Genomic DNA, 17,661 nt, shown 5'->3' on the forward strand with positions numbered 1-17,661 from the left:
TTGAGAGCCTTAGTACTCCTTCTATAATCCTTACAAGAGGACATGTTTTGGGATCCATCCATTCTTTACTGCCCTTTCTACCATCTTCTGTGCATGTCTTTTTCAAAGCTGCAGCTAACATCATTATCTTGTATATCCCAAGTGGGAGTCTCAGACCTGCCCCCAGTCCCCACCTTCCTTGCTATCTTTGGCTGCCTCTCCAGCTCAACCTATTCAGAGCTTTTGTTCCCAAGCCTGCTCTCAGGATTGTCCACACTTGGTGGTCATCCTCTATTACCTGCGCTTGCTTCCATATCAATACTGATTTTCAAGAAAATACGCACATGTTGATGAATCCCCTGTGTATCTCTGAATGACAGTTTCACAGTTGGAAAACAGCTGGTTTCATTGAAATGGCTTTGAAAGCTTCAGTGTTGTGCCTGACTTTTCACTTTCTTACCCTAGCAAGAGAGACATTCAATCAGCTGCACCATGTTGTCATTTCTACCTTTCTACCTCTCCCCTGTCCCCTTCTTCCTACTCAGGAAGCCACCACTCTAGTTCAAGCCCTCATCACGTCTCATTTGGATTCCTACAATAGCTTCCTATTTTCTCTTCCTATCTCCAATCATTCATCTTTCTAATCCATCCTCCACACAGCTACACAGGGGCTTTCCTAAAGCCCAGGTCTGCCCATATCACTCCCCTGTTTCAGTGGCTCCCCAGGGCTAGAACTCCTACCGCCCAGCCTAGAATCTGAGGGCATCCACACTTTGGCTCCTACCCAGACAGGCTTCACACCACTTCTCTTTGTCCATTTTCTATTCCTGCCAAACTGGCTTAACTCTCTATGGCCATGGCAGCTGAGCTGAAGGTCTGGGTTTTCCTGGACCTCCCCCCACCCAGGTGCTGAAGTGCCTAATCCATCAATCAATCAATCAACATTTATTAAGCACCTACTATATCCCAGATACTATGCTAAATGCCAAGTTTACAAAGAAAGGCAAAAGACAGATGCTAATCCTTCTGGATTCAAATCTATATTCTCTTAGCTTCTGATGAATTCACTGATCTCTTGAAAGATTAAAAGAAGAATATGGAAGGATTTCATTTATTTTCCAGATCATTTTGGTTATGGGTAGCTGCAGACAATTCCCTACCTCATTATTTTACAAAGGAGGAAACTGAGGTTCACAGAGGGCAAGTGACTTGCCTAAGGTCACACAACTAGTAAGTGTTAAAGGTGGGTTTTGGTTCCAGGTTCTCTGACTCCAGAGCTAGTTCTCTATCCTCTGTCCTATGCAGAAGTTTGGATCCTTGTTCAGTCACCCTGTGGAATAAACTTCAGACTTTGATCAAAATATTCAAAGCTGTTACATTTGGCCTGCCAACTTTCCTTCATTTTTTAGTCTCTTTCCAAGAAGAGTTTTTGTGATTAAAACAACAACACATATGGAGAAACTCCTGAGAAACTCTTACCAACACTTTAAGGTTTTCCAGTCCCACAAGGGTTTATTATTAACACACTAACAAACGTACCAAGTATACACATACCCATGACAAAGATTTCAGAGAAACCTAGACCCACTCTGGGAAAGGTCTGAACCGATAAAGAAAAAATGAGTGCTTGGAGGCGTATTGACATGGTGATGACCACACGATAAGAACAACAAAGGCCCAGTAAGGAAAAAGAAAAGTCAAGTCGTGGTTCAGTCCAGAGCAGGCAGCAGGCAGCAGGCAGCCCCCACTGCAGACTCTACTCTGCCAAGATGCTTTCCATGGTTTTGAGGATGATTCTCTTCGTGGCAGGCCTTCTAGGTGAGTCCAAGAAACCCCATCCCCAAGCATAGTACTCTAGAGCTGATTAGAAAGATTGTATGAAGAGACAGCATGGCCCTAAGTGGCTTCAGAGTAAGCCAAGGAGTCAAGAAGACGCAGGGTTCAAGGGAGTCCTGCTTCAGTGGCCTCCAGGCAACCCTCTAAGATAGGAGTTCTTGACCTTTGGGGTCTGTGGATCCATTTGGGGATTTCCCAAAACTTAGTAAGCCCTTCTCAGAAGGGTGTTTGGAAATTCATAGAATAAAATACATGTGAGTTCAATTATGTTGATATATGTACATCAATTAGTATATATTACATATATATGTATATAATAAATGAGGTAGATTATTCAGGAAACATTTATTAAGTGTCTACTTTGTGCCAGGCACTGTGCTAAGTCTAGGGATACATATATACATACACATATTCACATATATGGTAGGTGTGTGTGCGTGTACAGCTAGACATGGATATAGATATATGTATATGTATATATATATATATATACATATATCTATATTTAAAGTTCACAGACTCTAGGTTAAGAATCTCCGTTCAAAGACTATGAATTGTCCATCTACGTTGGTGGACGGAGTCTCCTCACTGAGACAGTTAGGATGGCCCTCCCCGACATAGATAAATGAGGTAGATTATTCAATCAATCAATAAACAGTTATTCAGTGCCTCCTTTGTGCCAGGCACTATGCTAAGGCTGGGGATACACAAAGAGGCAAAAGACAGTCGCTGACTTCAAGGAGCTTATGATGAAATCATAAGGGGGAGACAATGGGGGAGACAATGTTTTAGCAAATGTATGCAAAGCAAGCTCTACGCAGGATAAAGAGGAAATAATGAACAAAAGGAAGGCACTGGAATGAAGAGGGGTCAGGGAAGACTTTCTACAAGGTGAGATTTTAGTTGGGACTCAAAAGAAGTCAGGGAAGTCAATAGTTGGAGCAGAGGAGGGAGACAGTTCCAGTCATGGGCACTTCAGAATACCCAGAGCGGGAGAAATGGAGGGTCTTATTTGTGGAACAGCCAAGGGGCCAGCGTTGCTGGATTGAAGAGTATCTGTAGGGGAGTAAAGTATAAGAAGACTGGAGAGGTAGGAGAAGACTGCGTTATGAAGGGCTTCTAATGCCAAACTAAGCATGTTGTACTTGCTCCTGGAGGCAATAGGGAGCCACTGGAGTTTATTGAGTAGTAGAGATGACATGGTTGGACTTGCACTTTAGGAAAATCACTTTCAATCACTTGAACGGAGGATTGATTGAAGAGGAGAGAGGCTTGAGGCAAGCAGACCCCCAGCAGACTATTACAGTAATCAATACAAGAGGTGATAAGGGCCTGCAATTAGGTGGGAGCAGTGTCAGAAGAGAGAAGGGGGCCTATTGGAGAGGGGTGAAATCGGCAGCCATGAGAATAGTTTGGATATGGGTGAGAAATAGTGAGGAATCCAGGATGACTCCTAGCTTGTGAGCCTGAGAGATTGGGAGAATGGTGGTACCCTCTACAATAATAGGGGAGGGGGTTTAGGATTCAGGGGGAAAGATGATGAGTTTTGTTTTGGACACACCGAGTTTAAGATGCCTACTGGACATGCGATTCGAGATGTCTGAAAGGCAGTTGGAGACACAAGATTGGAGGTTGGCAGAGAGTCTGGGGCAGGATATAAATTTGAAATCATCAGAATTAGAGATGGGAATTAAATCCATGGGAGCTGAAGGAAGTGAAGTAGCGACCAAGTGAAGTAGTATGAATGGAAAAGAGAACAGGGCATGATCTGGATGAAGACCTAGCAGAGGAAACAGAGGAATGGCCAGATAGATAGGAGGAGAACTGGTGGGGGGGTCCCAGAAACCTAGAGAAAAGAGAGTACCCCAGAGAAAGGGATGATAACAATGTCAAAGGCTACAAAGAAGTCCAGGAGAATGAGAATTGAGAAAAGGTCTTTGGATTTAACAACTTAGAGCCCAAGTGAAAGAATATTCTTTTTCCTTGTCCTTATGCTAGAAAAAGTAAACTGCTAGGTCTGAGCTCTCTGGTTATTCACTAAGTTGTTATTTCAGTATCCAATATACAATAAGTTATAAAGGAGAATTCTAAGAGATGGAGTCACAGCCAGATTGTATTTCCAAGTAAACTAATGACTCCACACCATAGATCCTCATGCTCTCTAAATAATTTCTTAGCTGAAAATCATCAACCTAGTGAAAAGAGGGATGCATTTGTAGTCAGAGGCCCTAGGTTTGAATCTCAGCTCTGCCACTTACTACGTGTATGACCTTGGCTAAATCACTACCCCTCTATGGGCACCACTTTATTCCTCTGAAAAGTGAGATTAAATTCCATCAAATATGTCAAAATCTACATGGGTCTTAACAACAATTCCAAAGGCAGCCTGAACCAGATTAAAATGTAATTGAGAAATATTTAGAAAAATAAATAAAAATACAAAATGAGTCAATATGGGTCCCACAGAGATTCTTATGCATGGTTTTGTGGACCCCGTTTTTATTCAAGTTGGATTAGATGACCTGTGATGTCTCTTCTAGTTTTTAATTTATGATCCTATATAAGCCATGACCAAGTTGAACTCTGGGGGCTGCTAGGTGGTGCTGCAGTGGGTAGATCACTGCACCTGGAGTAGAAAGATTCACCTTCCTAAGTTTAAATCTGGTCTCATATACTTACCAGCTATGTGACCCTGGGCAAGTCAATTCACCCTGTTTGCTTTAGTTCCCTCATCTGCCAGATGAGTTGGGGAAGATACTCCAGTATCTTTGCCAAGAAAACTACAAATGGGATCATAAAGAATCAGACATGACTGAAACATGACTGACCAATGAGTTAAACTCTAACTTCCCCTCATCCCCTTGGTTTCATTAAGAGAAAACATGTGAATGTACTCTGTAGACTGGAAGCAAGGTGTCATGAGTAACTACTGTCATTACTCTTTCAGGCTCTGTCACCTCTGTGGAAGTGACCATCCCGGTAAAGATGGTGAACGTGATGGCTGGGATGGATGCCACTCTGCTCTGTACATATACCACTACTGCCACCACTACGAATCTGCTTACCATTCAGTGGTCCTTCTACCACATCAAGAAATTTGAAATGATCTCTGTAAGGACCATATTCCTAGACGGGTACAATTCAGTAGCTGTAACTTAAAGCTTGTGCTTAGTAGGGTTGGTTTCTGTGAGAGCAAGAGACAGAGGCTGAATTAGAAAAAAGGCGTGGGCATGATTTAGTTTAGTCTGAGTGTTATGTCAGTTACCTGGCATTATACCTTCACTTGCAAATCATTTCACCTTTATTAGGACTTGACTAACTAGGTTAGGCCTATTATACCCACAAACAAATGATGCAGTTGCTTGGTTGTATGCCCCATCAGTAAAATTTTTTTGAGTGAGCACTGGCAATAAATGCATATCTACCAATTCAATTCATGTACTATTGCGCAACTCAATCTCTCTTACCCAAAAACGAAAAGAGGGACAGGTAAGTGCTCTTATTCAGCAGTTATTGCCCCAGCCTTGAGGTGATTTGAGGGACACGGGTTAGAGATGCTGGACTGGGAGATGGCATTTTCCCAATGGCACCAGTGCAACTGCTGTTCTGAGTGCCAGGCCATTAATCTATAACAGCCTGAAGGGAATGATGGTCAAGGGAGAAGAGGTTGGGCTATAATGGTGAGGAGTAGATGTGGTTGTGCTGAAGACCAGCCCGATGGTTGACTACCATAGGGAAGGTGGAATAGGACCAGTCTTCCCATCCTCTCACTAATCAATCGCTTACCTAGTTTACCTAGTACCTAGGTTGGAATACCATGGTCCCCCTGAAGTTATGGCATGGCCTCCCCAACTTTGGAGACCTCTGGTCTAGACAATGTGTCTTTAGCTACACTAACATCTCTTTCAGTCTTTGGTTTTCCTCCTATGACAAAGTCATACAGTCATCCAACAAATATTTCTGTTTTGACAAACATTTATTTACTGTGCACTGGCTCCTAGGGAGGTACAAAGTTGCGGCAAGACCCAGTCCCTGACCTCATGGGACTCCTAGGCCAGTAGAGGCAATGCCCCAAATAGCAGCTATAGAGCCCATTCCCTCTCCACGGTCTGGGGATGAAGGTAAGGTTAGGGCAACTGCCTAGGGGACCTAAAGAAAAGCTTCTCCTAACCACACTGAAGGCTACGAGTAGCCAGTGGGGTCAGAATTAACTGGATTCAAGTCCAATTTCTAATAAGTCCTAGGTGGATGACCCTGGGCAAGTCATTTCTCTCCAGACAACTAAGACTATAAATTGCAAGCAGCATTAGTGTTAGGAGTTTCCTCACTAGGAGTGCCTTACCCCATGAAATCAGAGATTGGAAGGAAAAAAAGATTTATACATGGGAAATGATTAGTGAACAATTCAATAAAGAAGAAAAGAAACTAATTGAGGATAGTTCATTTTTTTTCTCTCTTTTTTTCACTCCCACTAAAACCACCCTAGATAAGTCCCTCCTTGCCTCTTTCAGTCACTAGCCTCCTAACTAGTCTCCCGTCCTCTCTCTAATCCATCCTCCACATAGCTGCCAAAATAAGATTCTTGTGGTCCAGGTCTAACCATATCATTACCTTGTTCAAATATCTTCTGTAGCTCCCTGTTGCCTCTAGCAAAAGTTGCCATATTGTTGATTGCCTGTACCTTTTGAGGCATCATTACCTGGTAGATCCTCTACATAGCTGCTAACAAACTGTGCCCCCTCCTGTTGATTTCAAAAGCATAAAGAGGCAAGGTGGTATAATGGATAGAGGGCTGGTCTCAGAGCCAGAAAGACCTGCCTCAGACATACTGGCTGACCATGTGACTGAGCAAATCTCTTTTCCCTGAGGTCCTCCAGAGTCATCTCTAAGTTACAAAAAGAAGATGTGAAGATGCTAAGCTCAGTGGTAGAGAGACATTCTCTAGCTGAGAAGTTCCCTATATCAATGGAAGCAGAGACTCAATTTCTACCCCCATCCTCTCACCCTATCACAAAAAAATCACAGACAAGATGAAGTCTGATCTTTTCGTCCAGGCATTCAGGGCCCTGTGCCATCTGATGCCAATCAACCTGATCCTGTTCTGCCCATCGCTCTCTAAACATTTCCTGTACAGGCCTGACCTTTGACTTTTGACCCAGGAACTCATCTGCCACCTTGCCCACCCTGAAATGCCCACCATCATGGCCCCTGCAGGTCTACATTTCTTAACTGACCAAACTCTCCCTTATCTCTCGCCTATATCCTCCAAAGCCTTTGGAGGCCTCCTCAGGTCCCCTCAGATCTGAGTAGCTGAGTCTTTCTCTCATCCAGGGTAGTCCTAGCACCCTCACTGTCCTGCTCATGCCCTTGCCACCTGGCCTGCTCATCTGGCCCTTAGTCTGCCAAGCTACCTGCCTACCCTGCCTTGTAAGACCTGGATTTCCACTGCTGTTCATTTTCTTATTTCCCCAACTTGACTGGAAGCTCCATATTTCTTTTATCTTTCCCACATCTCCAAGAATGGGGTGGGGGTCTTGCAGCATTTCTCACTTAACAAATGATTGGCGTGCTAAACTATGTAAGTGCCATGAGAACACAGAGACAGCCCCCAGGGGCTGAGGCATTTCTATAAAGGGCCTGCCTGATTTTCTGTCCATACGGGATGTCCTGAAAGTCTCAGTGCAGTTTTGTACTAAAACTTTTGGGACACCTTCTAGAACATTTTACAGACTTAGACTTTGTTTACACTGGGTTCCAGGTGAACCATTGTGACAGAAGGATGGCTCAGCTAAGTGAGAAAGAACCTGCAGGAGTTTGCATCTCAGATTGTAGTCCATTCTTTTCGGAGAAATTTTGTGAGTTGGCAGTTTATTCGTTAAAAAAAAAAAAGTGGAAGAAGATCCCTATTCTGTGAGGGCGATTTTTGGCTTTGTTTTTATTGTTACCTTTTGTTTTTTACATAGCCTCCACTTCCCACTTGTGTCTTTCCTCCCTCCCCTCCCAGAGAACCACCCTTTAGAACAAAGGATAAACCAGACCTATTCTTCCAGGAAGCAGTTGACTTTAAACAACATTTCCTGGTGTGGAAAAATCAAGTTCTCCTATAAATATAATCCCCTTGCAGCTAAAGCCAGGGTTGAAGGTCTCATGAATCATTTCTGTGATGTTGAAATGTGTTTTTTATCCGGTTTCTCTATTTTGCAACTATCCAATTTATGGAGGAGAGAGAATACTCTGACACATACTAATTGTGTGACCCTAGGTAAGTCACTTAAGGAAACTCCCTAAGACTGTCAGTGACTGAGCAGGGGCCTATGTGCATTGGGAGCCAGAGTTACCTATATCAGTGAAATCCCCTGTCCAGTAACTATTCCTAGCCAATTAATCAGGTTCCCTATTAACCTAGTGTTTCTCCATACTTCGTACAGGGATTAGTGAGTTTACAATCTTACAATAATGAGAAGACAATAGAGTTTCCCAGAACATGAAAGGGATAAGATGTTTCTGAAATTGTACCCCTTCTTCCCTCCCCCCCCTTCAAAAGGTCCAATTTTACCTCTAAAACACAATTTTATTTCCAAAAAGAGCTTTGAGTCCTGACTTATCATAAACTTAAAGAGTGATCTATTCTGGTACTGAAAATATGGGCATTTAGAGAAAGTAGTATTTGGATGTGACTAACTTTGAACCCCCTCCCCACTTCATGCTGCCTTGAGCCCTGCATGGCTGCTAACCTACTGACCTCTGATCCTGGCTTTCCTCAAGGCTGCCATATTGTCCTTTACTGATCTCCACAGAGATAGAGAAGGTCCCTCAGCTCAGGGAGAGGCCCAAGAGCACAGTGGAAGGAAAGTCAATCCCCAATTGTTGCACTTACTAGCTATGTGATTTTGGAAAGCCACTTACCTGTCTGAGCCTCAGTTTCCTCATCTGAAGAATTAGAGTTCTGAACTAGAAGACCTCCAGCTCTGAACTTATGATCCTATGATTTGAGGAGAAAATATTGTATGTAGTTGGAATGGTTATCAAAATGTTGAGAAAAGGAAAAGAAGTGGGGCATTGCTATGAACTTCTCCTGGGAGTTCCATTTGAATGTCTAAAAATCAGTCAATGAATTGAGTCTGTCTTGATGTGGGCTACCCTTCTTAGAAGGTTGTAGACATAGCAAAGTATGGCAGCTGGGACCCACTGATGAACTGGGCTCTGAATACTGGAGAATTCACCTCCCACAACAGTTCAGTATCCTCCCCCACCTTGGGTACTTTGCTGAGGGGAAGAGATCCTTGCCCTAGGGAAGAGTCCTCCTCCCAACTGCCATACCCTAGGGCAGGGATCTTCTCTTCCCCCTTCCACCAGCCCCCACCTGCTTACTACATAGACCTTTGACCCTTGGTTCAGAGAAAGATGAGATGGGGCTTGCCAGTCGTTAGGAAGAGAAACTGATTTTCAGCTGTAACATCAAGTTGCTAGAAATGTAAAACCAACCTGCGATCTGCTTTTGAGATGACTAGTCCACAGTTCAACTGTGAAGGAACTACTGGCCATCTCTTCTAAGATAAAAAATGACCTCTTGGTTAGCAAGAGTCTGATTTGCTTGAGGTCAATGAGTTATCTCACTGAAGATGGATCATAGCAAAATGACCTGGCATTTGTGCTAACTAGCTTTCAAAGCAGTTTACTCTCTTGGATTTCATTGAATAGGCAAAACAATTCAGCCCTCAAGTGGAATGCTTTTAGAGTTGTATTATGGGCAGTTCAGGACTCTGCTGTATTTCTCTCTAGGCCTGGGAGGCTTCTGGACTGGGGATCTATTCCCTTCCTGCTCTACTGTGAACTCAACTCCTAGATTCATGAGATCTTAGATTTATACCTAGAAGGACACTTAGAGGCTATTGAGTTTGACCCCCTCATATTACAGATAGAGAAACTGAGATTAAGTGACTGGCTCAGACTCACATAGCTTGTCTGAGAAGCTATTTGGACTCAGGTCTTCCTAAGTCCAAGTCTAGTATTCTGCCATTTATCTTCCTAGTGCAGCCACCTCCAAGGACCTTGTGGGTCACTGGAGGTGGTGACCGAGAAGGTGATGAGTTAATCTATGGGCTCACCTCCTGGAATGACCAATGAGTCAAGAAATATCTGTGTTGTTGTTACCAGGTAATGGCATTAGTTAAAAGAGGATTTAACAGATAGCAAATTTATTTCTTCCTTGAAACAATTCAAAATTCTATATTGTGGGTCATCTGTCTGTGCTAAAGATGAGAGGGAGAATACAACTATATTGTTGGAGTAAGAAATATAATGATTTATTGGAGGAACTGGAGATGGTTAGTTTAGAGAGGAGAAGATTCAGAGAGGACGTGAGAGGTGTATTCAAGTATTTGAAAGGTTGTCTTGTCCTATTGGCCCCAGAAGGCTGACTCAGGAGCAATGGGCAGAAGTTATCCGTAGATTTAGATTTTGTGTAAAAAAAAAAAGAGCTTAATGATTGGAGTTGTCCAATAGGAGAATGGGTTGTTTGGGGGAACTAACCAAGGTCACCTCATTGGATGTCTTCTGATGGAAGCTGGATGATCACTTGTCCTGGCTTTTATAGAGGGCATTCTTGGCTTGAGTCCGGTGGGACTATAACTTCTCTGGGACTTGGAAGACTCTTAAGACTTTAATGACTAGCTCATGCTTAAAAAAAATTGACCCTAAGAAAGGTACTTAACTCTTTGTCAAATGGTGACTCTCAGTGCCAGTGTATACAGGAGTGGGGTTGGGAGTAGAAGGTAAAAAGGCATCCCCATATATAATGGCAACTGTGCGTCCCAGCTTAGAGACACCTTAGTGCCATGAAAGATGCCATTTTGAAGTGGCTGCATGAAGGGGCTTCTGGGTTTGTGTGGCAATATCCGTTGAGCATTCAACTCTCCGACTGGCCCATTTCTGCCCAAATGCAGCACTACCCATGCCTCAGTATTCAGAGTATGGAGGAAAAGGCAATCAGTCAGTGTCTAAAAGTGGTGCATACGAGAGATGGTCGGGGAAGATGTAGCTGGACTTCTCAGGTAAGACAAAACAATTGCCTGTACCCCAAAGCCCCTTAATTCATCATTGGGAAAGGGAATAGAAGAATCCCATACACCTCTATCCAGGCAGGATCAGATCCTGGCTGGACTGGGAAGTATCTCTCATTGACTCCCACCCTTTGCCCTCCTGCATTACTCCCTACTCTCTTTCAGTGCCCCACTGCCACAGAGCACCAAGTGACTTCATGCCATCCACTAGTGACACATGAACCGCTTCTGTAGCTTCCTAGCCATACTCCTCCCCATCAAAACTTACTTCCCTCATGGCTTGTCTGCCTAGGGTCTTGGTCTCCATTGGGTGACAGTGGAATGATGAGTCACACAAATTCCTGCTGCGCTGTTGGGCAACAGTGTTCAGGTGGTATAGCTCCATCCTGCTCTTGCCAGCCTCACTGCTGTCAATACACTCATGCTTCCAATGTTCTGCATAATAGGGCTGCCTTCCAACATCCCCTCCTCTGAGCCTCAATTGGCCCATGGCATAGGGCAGATTTGAGCAGCCTGTCCTAGGAGACAGCACCTGTGATTTTAACCAACTATTTCCCCTCTACAGAGTGGGAGGGAGAAAATAATAATTAATAATAATTAGCATTTATATAGAGATTTGAAATTTGCAATATACTTGATAAATATCATCTCATTTTATCCTCACAACCTTGTTGAAGTTGATATTATTATTATCCCCATTTTATAGATGAGAGACCTGAGGCTAGGAGAAGTTAAGGAATGTGTCCTGGGTCACACAGCTAGTAAGTGCCTGGGTCAGAATTGAAACTCAGGTCTTATATTGATAAGGTTTCATTTTCTAACATTGATTGCTATACAAACGAGTCTGCCTTTTGAGAGAATGTGTCCCCACTAATTGTAAATACCATCCTTTTTTGGAGGCAGTCAAGGTTAAATGACTTGCCCAGGGTCACACATCTAGCAATTGTCTGAGGCCCAATTTGAACTCAGGTCCTGTGCCACCTAGCTGCCCTAAATTGCAAGTATTCAAAGGCTGGATGACCCCTTATTTTGGGAGCATTGTAGAGGGAATTCAGGAATCAGGCAAGGGGTTGGAATAGATGACCCCTGCGGCTCGTGAGACTCTGAGATTCTATGAGGCATGGAGAATTGTTTACCCCTACCAAAATGGACCCAGACTACTGGACTTCGATTATTCTTGCATCAACTTAATGGTTCTGCCAGCTCTTTCTTTGCTGCTAACTATCATTACTGTCAACATATCCACCTTTGGTAGTCTTTCTGTCTTCCTCCATTATGATCTGTTGTAAAGATAGAATATGAGCTCTTTGAGAGAGGTTGGTGAATTTTTGCTTTTGTATCACCAGCACCTAGCACATATTATGCATCAGACCAATGTTAAATTAAATTGTTCAGTTGTGGGATTGGAAAGTAGATTACCATCTTTGTTATAACTGTGTGTAAAATAAGGTCAATAGACCCCGAGAGCCTCTCCTACATAGTAACATACCTGGGTTTATGAAAGCTGCTTTGGTTTCTGAGAGCCTTTCTTCAACTACTACCAGGTTCCCAGTGTCTCTCCTGAAGTTGTTGCCAGTCTGACCCTTTGAGTAAAGGGATTGTAATGTTCTTACCCTGGTCTGTGCCCAACATACCTGTCAGATGATTTGGTATGGCTGAACAGAAGGATATGTCATAACCCAGGGGAAAAAAAGATATAACAAATTCTTTCTGTTTTTCCCCAAGGGAATCTCCCTTTCTCCATCTGGAGCCAGATATAATTGGGGGCATCTAGACTTCTCAACCCTTTGAAATAAAAATTTAAGCTTTTCCTGGGAATTCTCATTATAACTCAATATGGGGGTCATTCAGCCTCTGCTTGCAAATCTCAAAGCAGTACATTCTACTCTGAGGCAGATCTAATTACAGTTATCCCTTCCACATCATAACTTTCCCCATTGTGGTTTTGATATATCACGGGCCTACATAAGAAATTAAACTGGAATTTTGGGGGAGTTTTGCAGAAGTCGCAGACAACACACAAAGGCTAGCAGATGACACATAAAAAGTTTAAAAACTCAGAAGTGCATAATAAAAATATATATAATATCAACATATTTTATCTTTTGATATCAGAATAATTCAGACTTCTTCTCTGGTACAAAGGGAGGGCCAACAAATTTTACAGGGATTTTCTAGCTCACAAAGGTATCATGCCCTGTCCCTAACCCCCAAGATGTGGAAGGGATAACTGTATTAGGAAGGTTTTTTTGTGACATCAAGCCTGAATTTACCTCTTTGCAACTTTTAACCCTTGCTCCTGCTCCCTGGGGCCAAATAAAATGAGTCTTTTCTTTTCTAAGGCTAAACATGCCCAGTTCCTACAACTGAGTCTCACATAGCATGGCATCAAGGCCCTTTCCCATCCTAGTTGCCTTCCTCTAGACTTACTCCAGCTTACCAATGTCCTTCTTTTGATATGGTGTCCACAGTGGACCATAATCCTCCAGAATACTGATAGACTATCAACCTATTTCCTTCTCCATCTCACTTTACAGATGAGGAAACTGAGGCAAACAGGATGAAGTGGCTTGCCAGGGTCACTCAGTTACTAAGTGTCTGAGGCCAGATTTGTACTTGGGTTTTCCTGACTTCAAGTCCAGGGATCTATCCGCTGCAGAGCCACCTAGCTGTCTCAAGGGGAACTATGGGTGGGGAATAGTACATACGGTATCAGACTGGGTTCGTATATTTATTAGTTTTGCTGAAATGCTTTCCCTGCCTCTCTCTTTTTTCTTCTTCACATGATATAGCTCTCTGGGGAAGGGAGTGGGAAGGAATATGTCAATCATTCAATCAACAAGCATTTATTAAGCACTTATTATGTGCTAGGCACTGGTGGAGGTCCAAAGACAAAAACAGTTTCTGCCCAGAAGAAGGTTATATTCTAATGGAAGAGATGACTTCATGATGAAAGTGATGATGATGATGATAATGATGATAATAAATAATAGTTAACATTTATATAATGAAGCATTTTGCAAATATTATCTCGTTTTATCCTCACAACAACCCTGGGAAGTAGGGGCTATTATTATTCCCATTTCACAGATGAGGAAACTGAGGCAGAAAGCATGAAGTAAGGGATTTGACCAAGACTCACACAGCTAGTATCCAAGGCTGGATTAAGTGTGCAGAGTTAAGTATGTAGGGTATATATACAAAATGAATACATTTGAATGTATTTGAAAATGAAAGTGATGCAAACCCCAAAATTATCAACATTGTTAAAATAAGTAACTATATAATAGAAACTTGGTAACCATCAACATATCCAACATTTGAACAAGCAAAATGAAGACATCAAAGCATACACCAAACCATAAAATGGAAAGGATTTTAATTTATTCTTAAAGGAGTATCCACATTAACTTTAAGAAAATAATAGTTATCACGTTTCCCTTTCCTGTGTCTCCATCCTACTTTGCTGCTATATTGCTTCACTGGAGTCTAGGCACTGTGTAGATTCTTCTACACATTCTTTCTTCTCTCTGAAGCATTTCAAATTAATCTGCCCGACTTCTTTGTAGGCATCATGCTGGTCACTTCTTATAATGCAACAATATTTCAGTATGTTCACATACCTCTTACTTATTTAGGCTTTGGACACAAGGGCTGTTTCCAGTTTTTTTTTTGCTTTTACAAACAAAGCCACTGGGAATATTGGTGCACAGATGGGGCTTTTCTTCTTGCCAATAACATCCTTAGTGTAAGGGGCCTCTCTAGATCCCTGGCAGGTGGTTAGGGAATGGACTCTGCAGTGCCCAGAGGTTTTGAATGGAAGCAGGCTGGAAATTTTGAGAGGAAACTACAGCTGGGAAGCCTGAGAGCAGAGCTGATGAGAAATGACAGGGAAGGAGAGAAAAATGGAACCAAGAGGCTTTCCTTGACCTGGATCTCAACTCTCTCTCTCTCTCTCTCTCTCTCTCTCTCTCTCTCTCTCTCTCTCTCTCTCTCTCTCTCTCTCTCTCTCTCTCCTCTCTCTCTCTCTCTGTCTCTCTGCTATACTTCCTTAGCAGTCCTGTTCAGGCAGGTGAGGCTTCAACATTTCTGATCCTGCAGTGCCAAGATTGAGAGGGCAGTGACCCCCAAAACCAGTTTGTGGCTGGCAGTCTAATACCCTGCTGAAAATAAATGACACTTGAGAAAAGAAACTGTAGGAGAAACCACCGGGGAGATGGAGAGATGGACAGGACTTGTGTGAATAGCACTATCCAGCAGGGCAGAAACCAAAAGGGAGGTGATAGAAAGGAGCCATTAACAAGACAATAACCTTTTTAAAGGACCAGAGTGAGAGTGAAACAGATGTGTCCCTTCCCCCTGGGCTGAGGAGACTGAGTTTTTAACCAGGAGTTGATTAGCTTTCTCCGGAGGGTTGTGGGAGGCAATCATTTGGGGAGGAAGGTGGAGAGTGGCTGCCAGGAATGCCCCCTCCTTCATTAGCCTTGCCTTTCATTCTAAGTAAATGTCCTTATTACAATGCCATGTGCTAAAGTCTGCACAGTTGGAGATTTAGAAGCAAATAAAAGCTGATGAACAGTGGTTCTGAATAGGATTCTAGGAAACCTAATAAGGTTTTTAGAATACATTGTCCTAATAGTGGGGTCCAAGTGTACAAACAATTGAACAGCTCTTATTTCATGCCAGACTGCTTTCCAAAAAGCTTACACCAGGGGCAGCTAGGTGGCGCTGCAGTGGATAGAGCACTGACCCTAGAGTTAGGAGGACCTGAATTCAAATCCAGCCTCAGATACTTGACACTTACTGGCCGTGTGAACTTGAGCAACTCACTTAACCCTATTACCTCACCAAAAAAAAAAAAAAAAAATTACATCACTAAACAGGTCCACCAAAAATGTAATGGTGTGTTTGCTTTTCCACAGTCTGGCCAACATAGATGTTTATTGCTTTTTTTCTATCTTTGCCAACCTGATCTTAAAATTGTTTTATTTTTCATTTCTCTGATTATTAGTGAGTTTTGGGATTATTGACAAATGTTTTTCTTCACAAACTTCCTGTTCATTTCTTTTGTTTATATAAAAGGAAGAATCATTACTGAAACATTTCTGTCCATTCCTTACACATTTTGGATATTGGATTTTTGTCAGAAACAATTACTCTGGAGATTCACTCCTAGTCTGTTTCTTTCCTTTTTATATTGGAGACATTGATTTGTTGTTGCAGAAATCCTTTTATTGTATATTCAAATTCATCTAGCTTGCTTCCTTGATTTTTTTCCATTTATTTAATAGAGAGGAATGTTCTTCCTCTCCACAATGGAGCTTTCTTTCTAATGTTCTTATGGGGTGTTTAAAAATATACTTATATCATTATATCACTTGGAATTTATTGGGTTTTTTTTTTTGGTAGCAGGCTTTATTGTATAATACCTTTCTTTCCCAGTGTTTTGTAATTTTGGATTTAACAAACAATATTGTTTCCCTTTCATTCTCATTCTGTTCCACTGATTTATTTTCCTGGGTTTTTTTTTTTAATCCAGTACAAGATATTTTGTCAATTATCATTTTATAGTATAATCTGTCAATTGTATGAACCTCTCAGGAATATAGGGAACTTGCAGTATGTTTATATTTGTTGAGAGGCTACCATGTGTTAGGTATTCTACAAGTGGGAGCACATCAGTGCTTTTTCTCACAGTTTGGGGACTAGGAAGAGCATCGGTCTGTATCTAAATGAAAAATGAGCTTTCTACAGATTCTGTCTGTAGTATGCAAAGCTCCCAGGGTTCTTAGACTGGTGCCCTCTGCTGGGGCATCTCAGAAGGCAATGAATTTGAGGTTGCTGCTCACATTTAAGGTGCTAATTACAAAGCCCAGGGAGTGAGTGGGATTTTTGCTACTATCAGGACTTGAGTTGTTCAGAATTTCTGTGTGTTTTCCAGGAAGTTTAGACTAAAGAGTTTGTGGGGCGGGTGAAGAATGGAGACTTAGCCACAATGCAATAAATGATAAAAGCCAGGATCATAAAAGATCTTGTGCTAAACTTTGGGACTGGATCTCATAAAGCAGCTAGGTGATGTGTAGATAGAATGCTTGACCTGGAGTCAAAAAGATCTTAGACCAAATCAAAATAAGCCTCAGATGCATACTTAGCTGTCTGACCCTAGGTAAATCATTTAACCTTTGTCTGTCTCAGCTTCCTCATTGGTAAAATGGGTATAATAATAGTACCTACCTCCCAGGGGTTGTTATGAAGGTCAATTGAGATAACACTTTGCGAACCTTAAAAGGGCATAAATGTACATTGTTGTTGTTATTGCTGCTATGGTTAATAGAGATAAATTGTTTTGTCCTCAGATTTAAACATAAGCTTCACAAATATAAGATATAAGAGATATGGCTGTGGAGCAGATAATTTTAAAGAAACCAGAGTTTTAGTGGTCCACAAACTCAATATGAGTTAATAATACTAACGACTCACATTTATTGAGCACCTACTACGTGTCAGGAACTGTGCTAAGCACAGTTCATAGTGTGATATAAACACCAAAAGACTAATTTGATCTAGACATTACAAAGAGAAACATTCCATTCAGTTCTGAGTGTGTGCAGAGGCAGGCAAATGGGAAGGTGAAGAACTTTGAAGTCCTGCCATATGGTTGAAGGAAATTGGCATGTTTTACCTGGAGAAGGGAAAATTTGAGAACTAAGTGATGTCTGTGTTCAAGTATGTGAAGGGACCTCTTGTGGAAGTGGGATTAGATATGTTCTCATTGACCCCAGGA

The 17,661-nt window shown here is 42.1% G+C and overlaps 1 protein-coding gene across 1 annotated transcript in view; it reads left to right on the forward strand.

Annotated features, from left to right (window-relative positions):
- Positions 1 to 1,566: 1,566 nt before the first annotated feature.
- The window catches only part of VSIG1 (V-set and immunoglobulin domain containing 1), a 39,467-nt gene continuing 23,372 nt past the window's right edge, over positions 1,567 to 17,661 (forward strand). Inside the window, exons 1-2 of the mRNA XM_072626185.1 lie at positions 1,567 to 1,797; positions 4,763 to 4,926. Coding sequence (XP_072482286.1) covers positions 1,749 to 1,797; positions 4,763 to 4,926 — 213 coding nt within the window. The 5' untranslated portion in view covers positions 1,567 to 1,748. The remainder of the gene's footprint in view (positions 1,798 to 4,762; positions 4,927 to 17,661) is intronic.

The sequence above is a fragment of the Notamacropus eugenii genome, chromosome X, assembly GCF_028372415.1.
Source record: "Notamacropus eugenii isolate mMacEug1 chromosome X, mMacEug1.pri_v2, whole genome shotgun sequence".
Lineage (NCBI taxonomy): Eukaryota > Metazoa > Chordata > Mammalia > Diprotodontia > Macropodidae > Notamacropus > Notamacropus eugenii.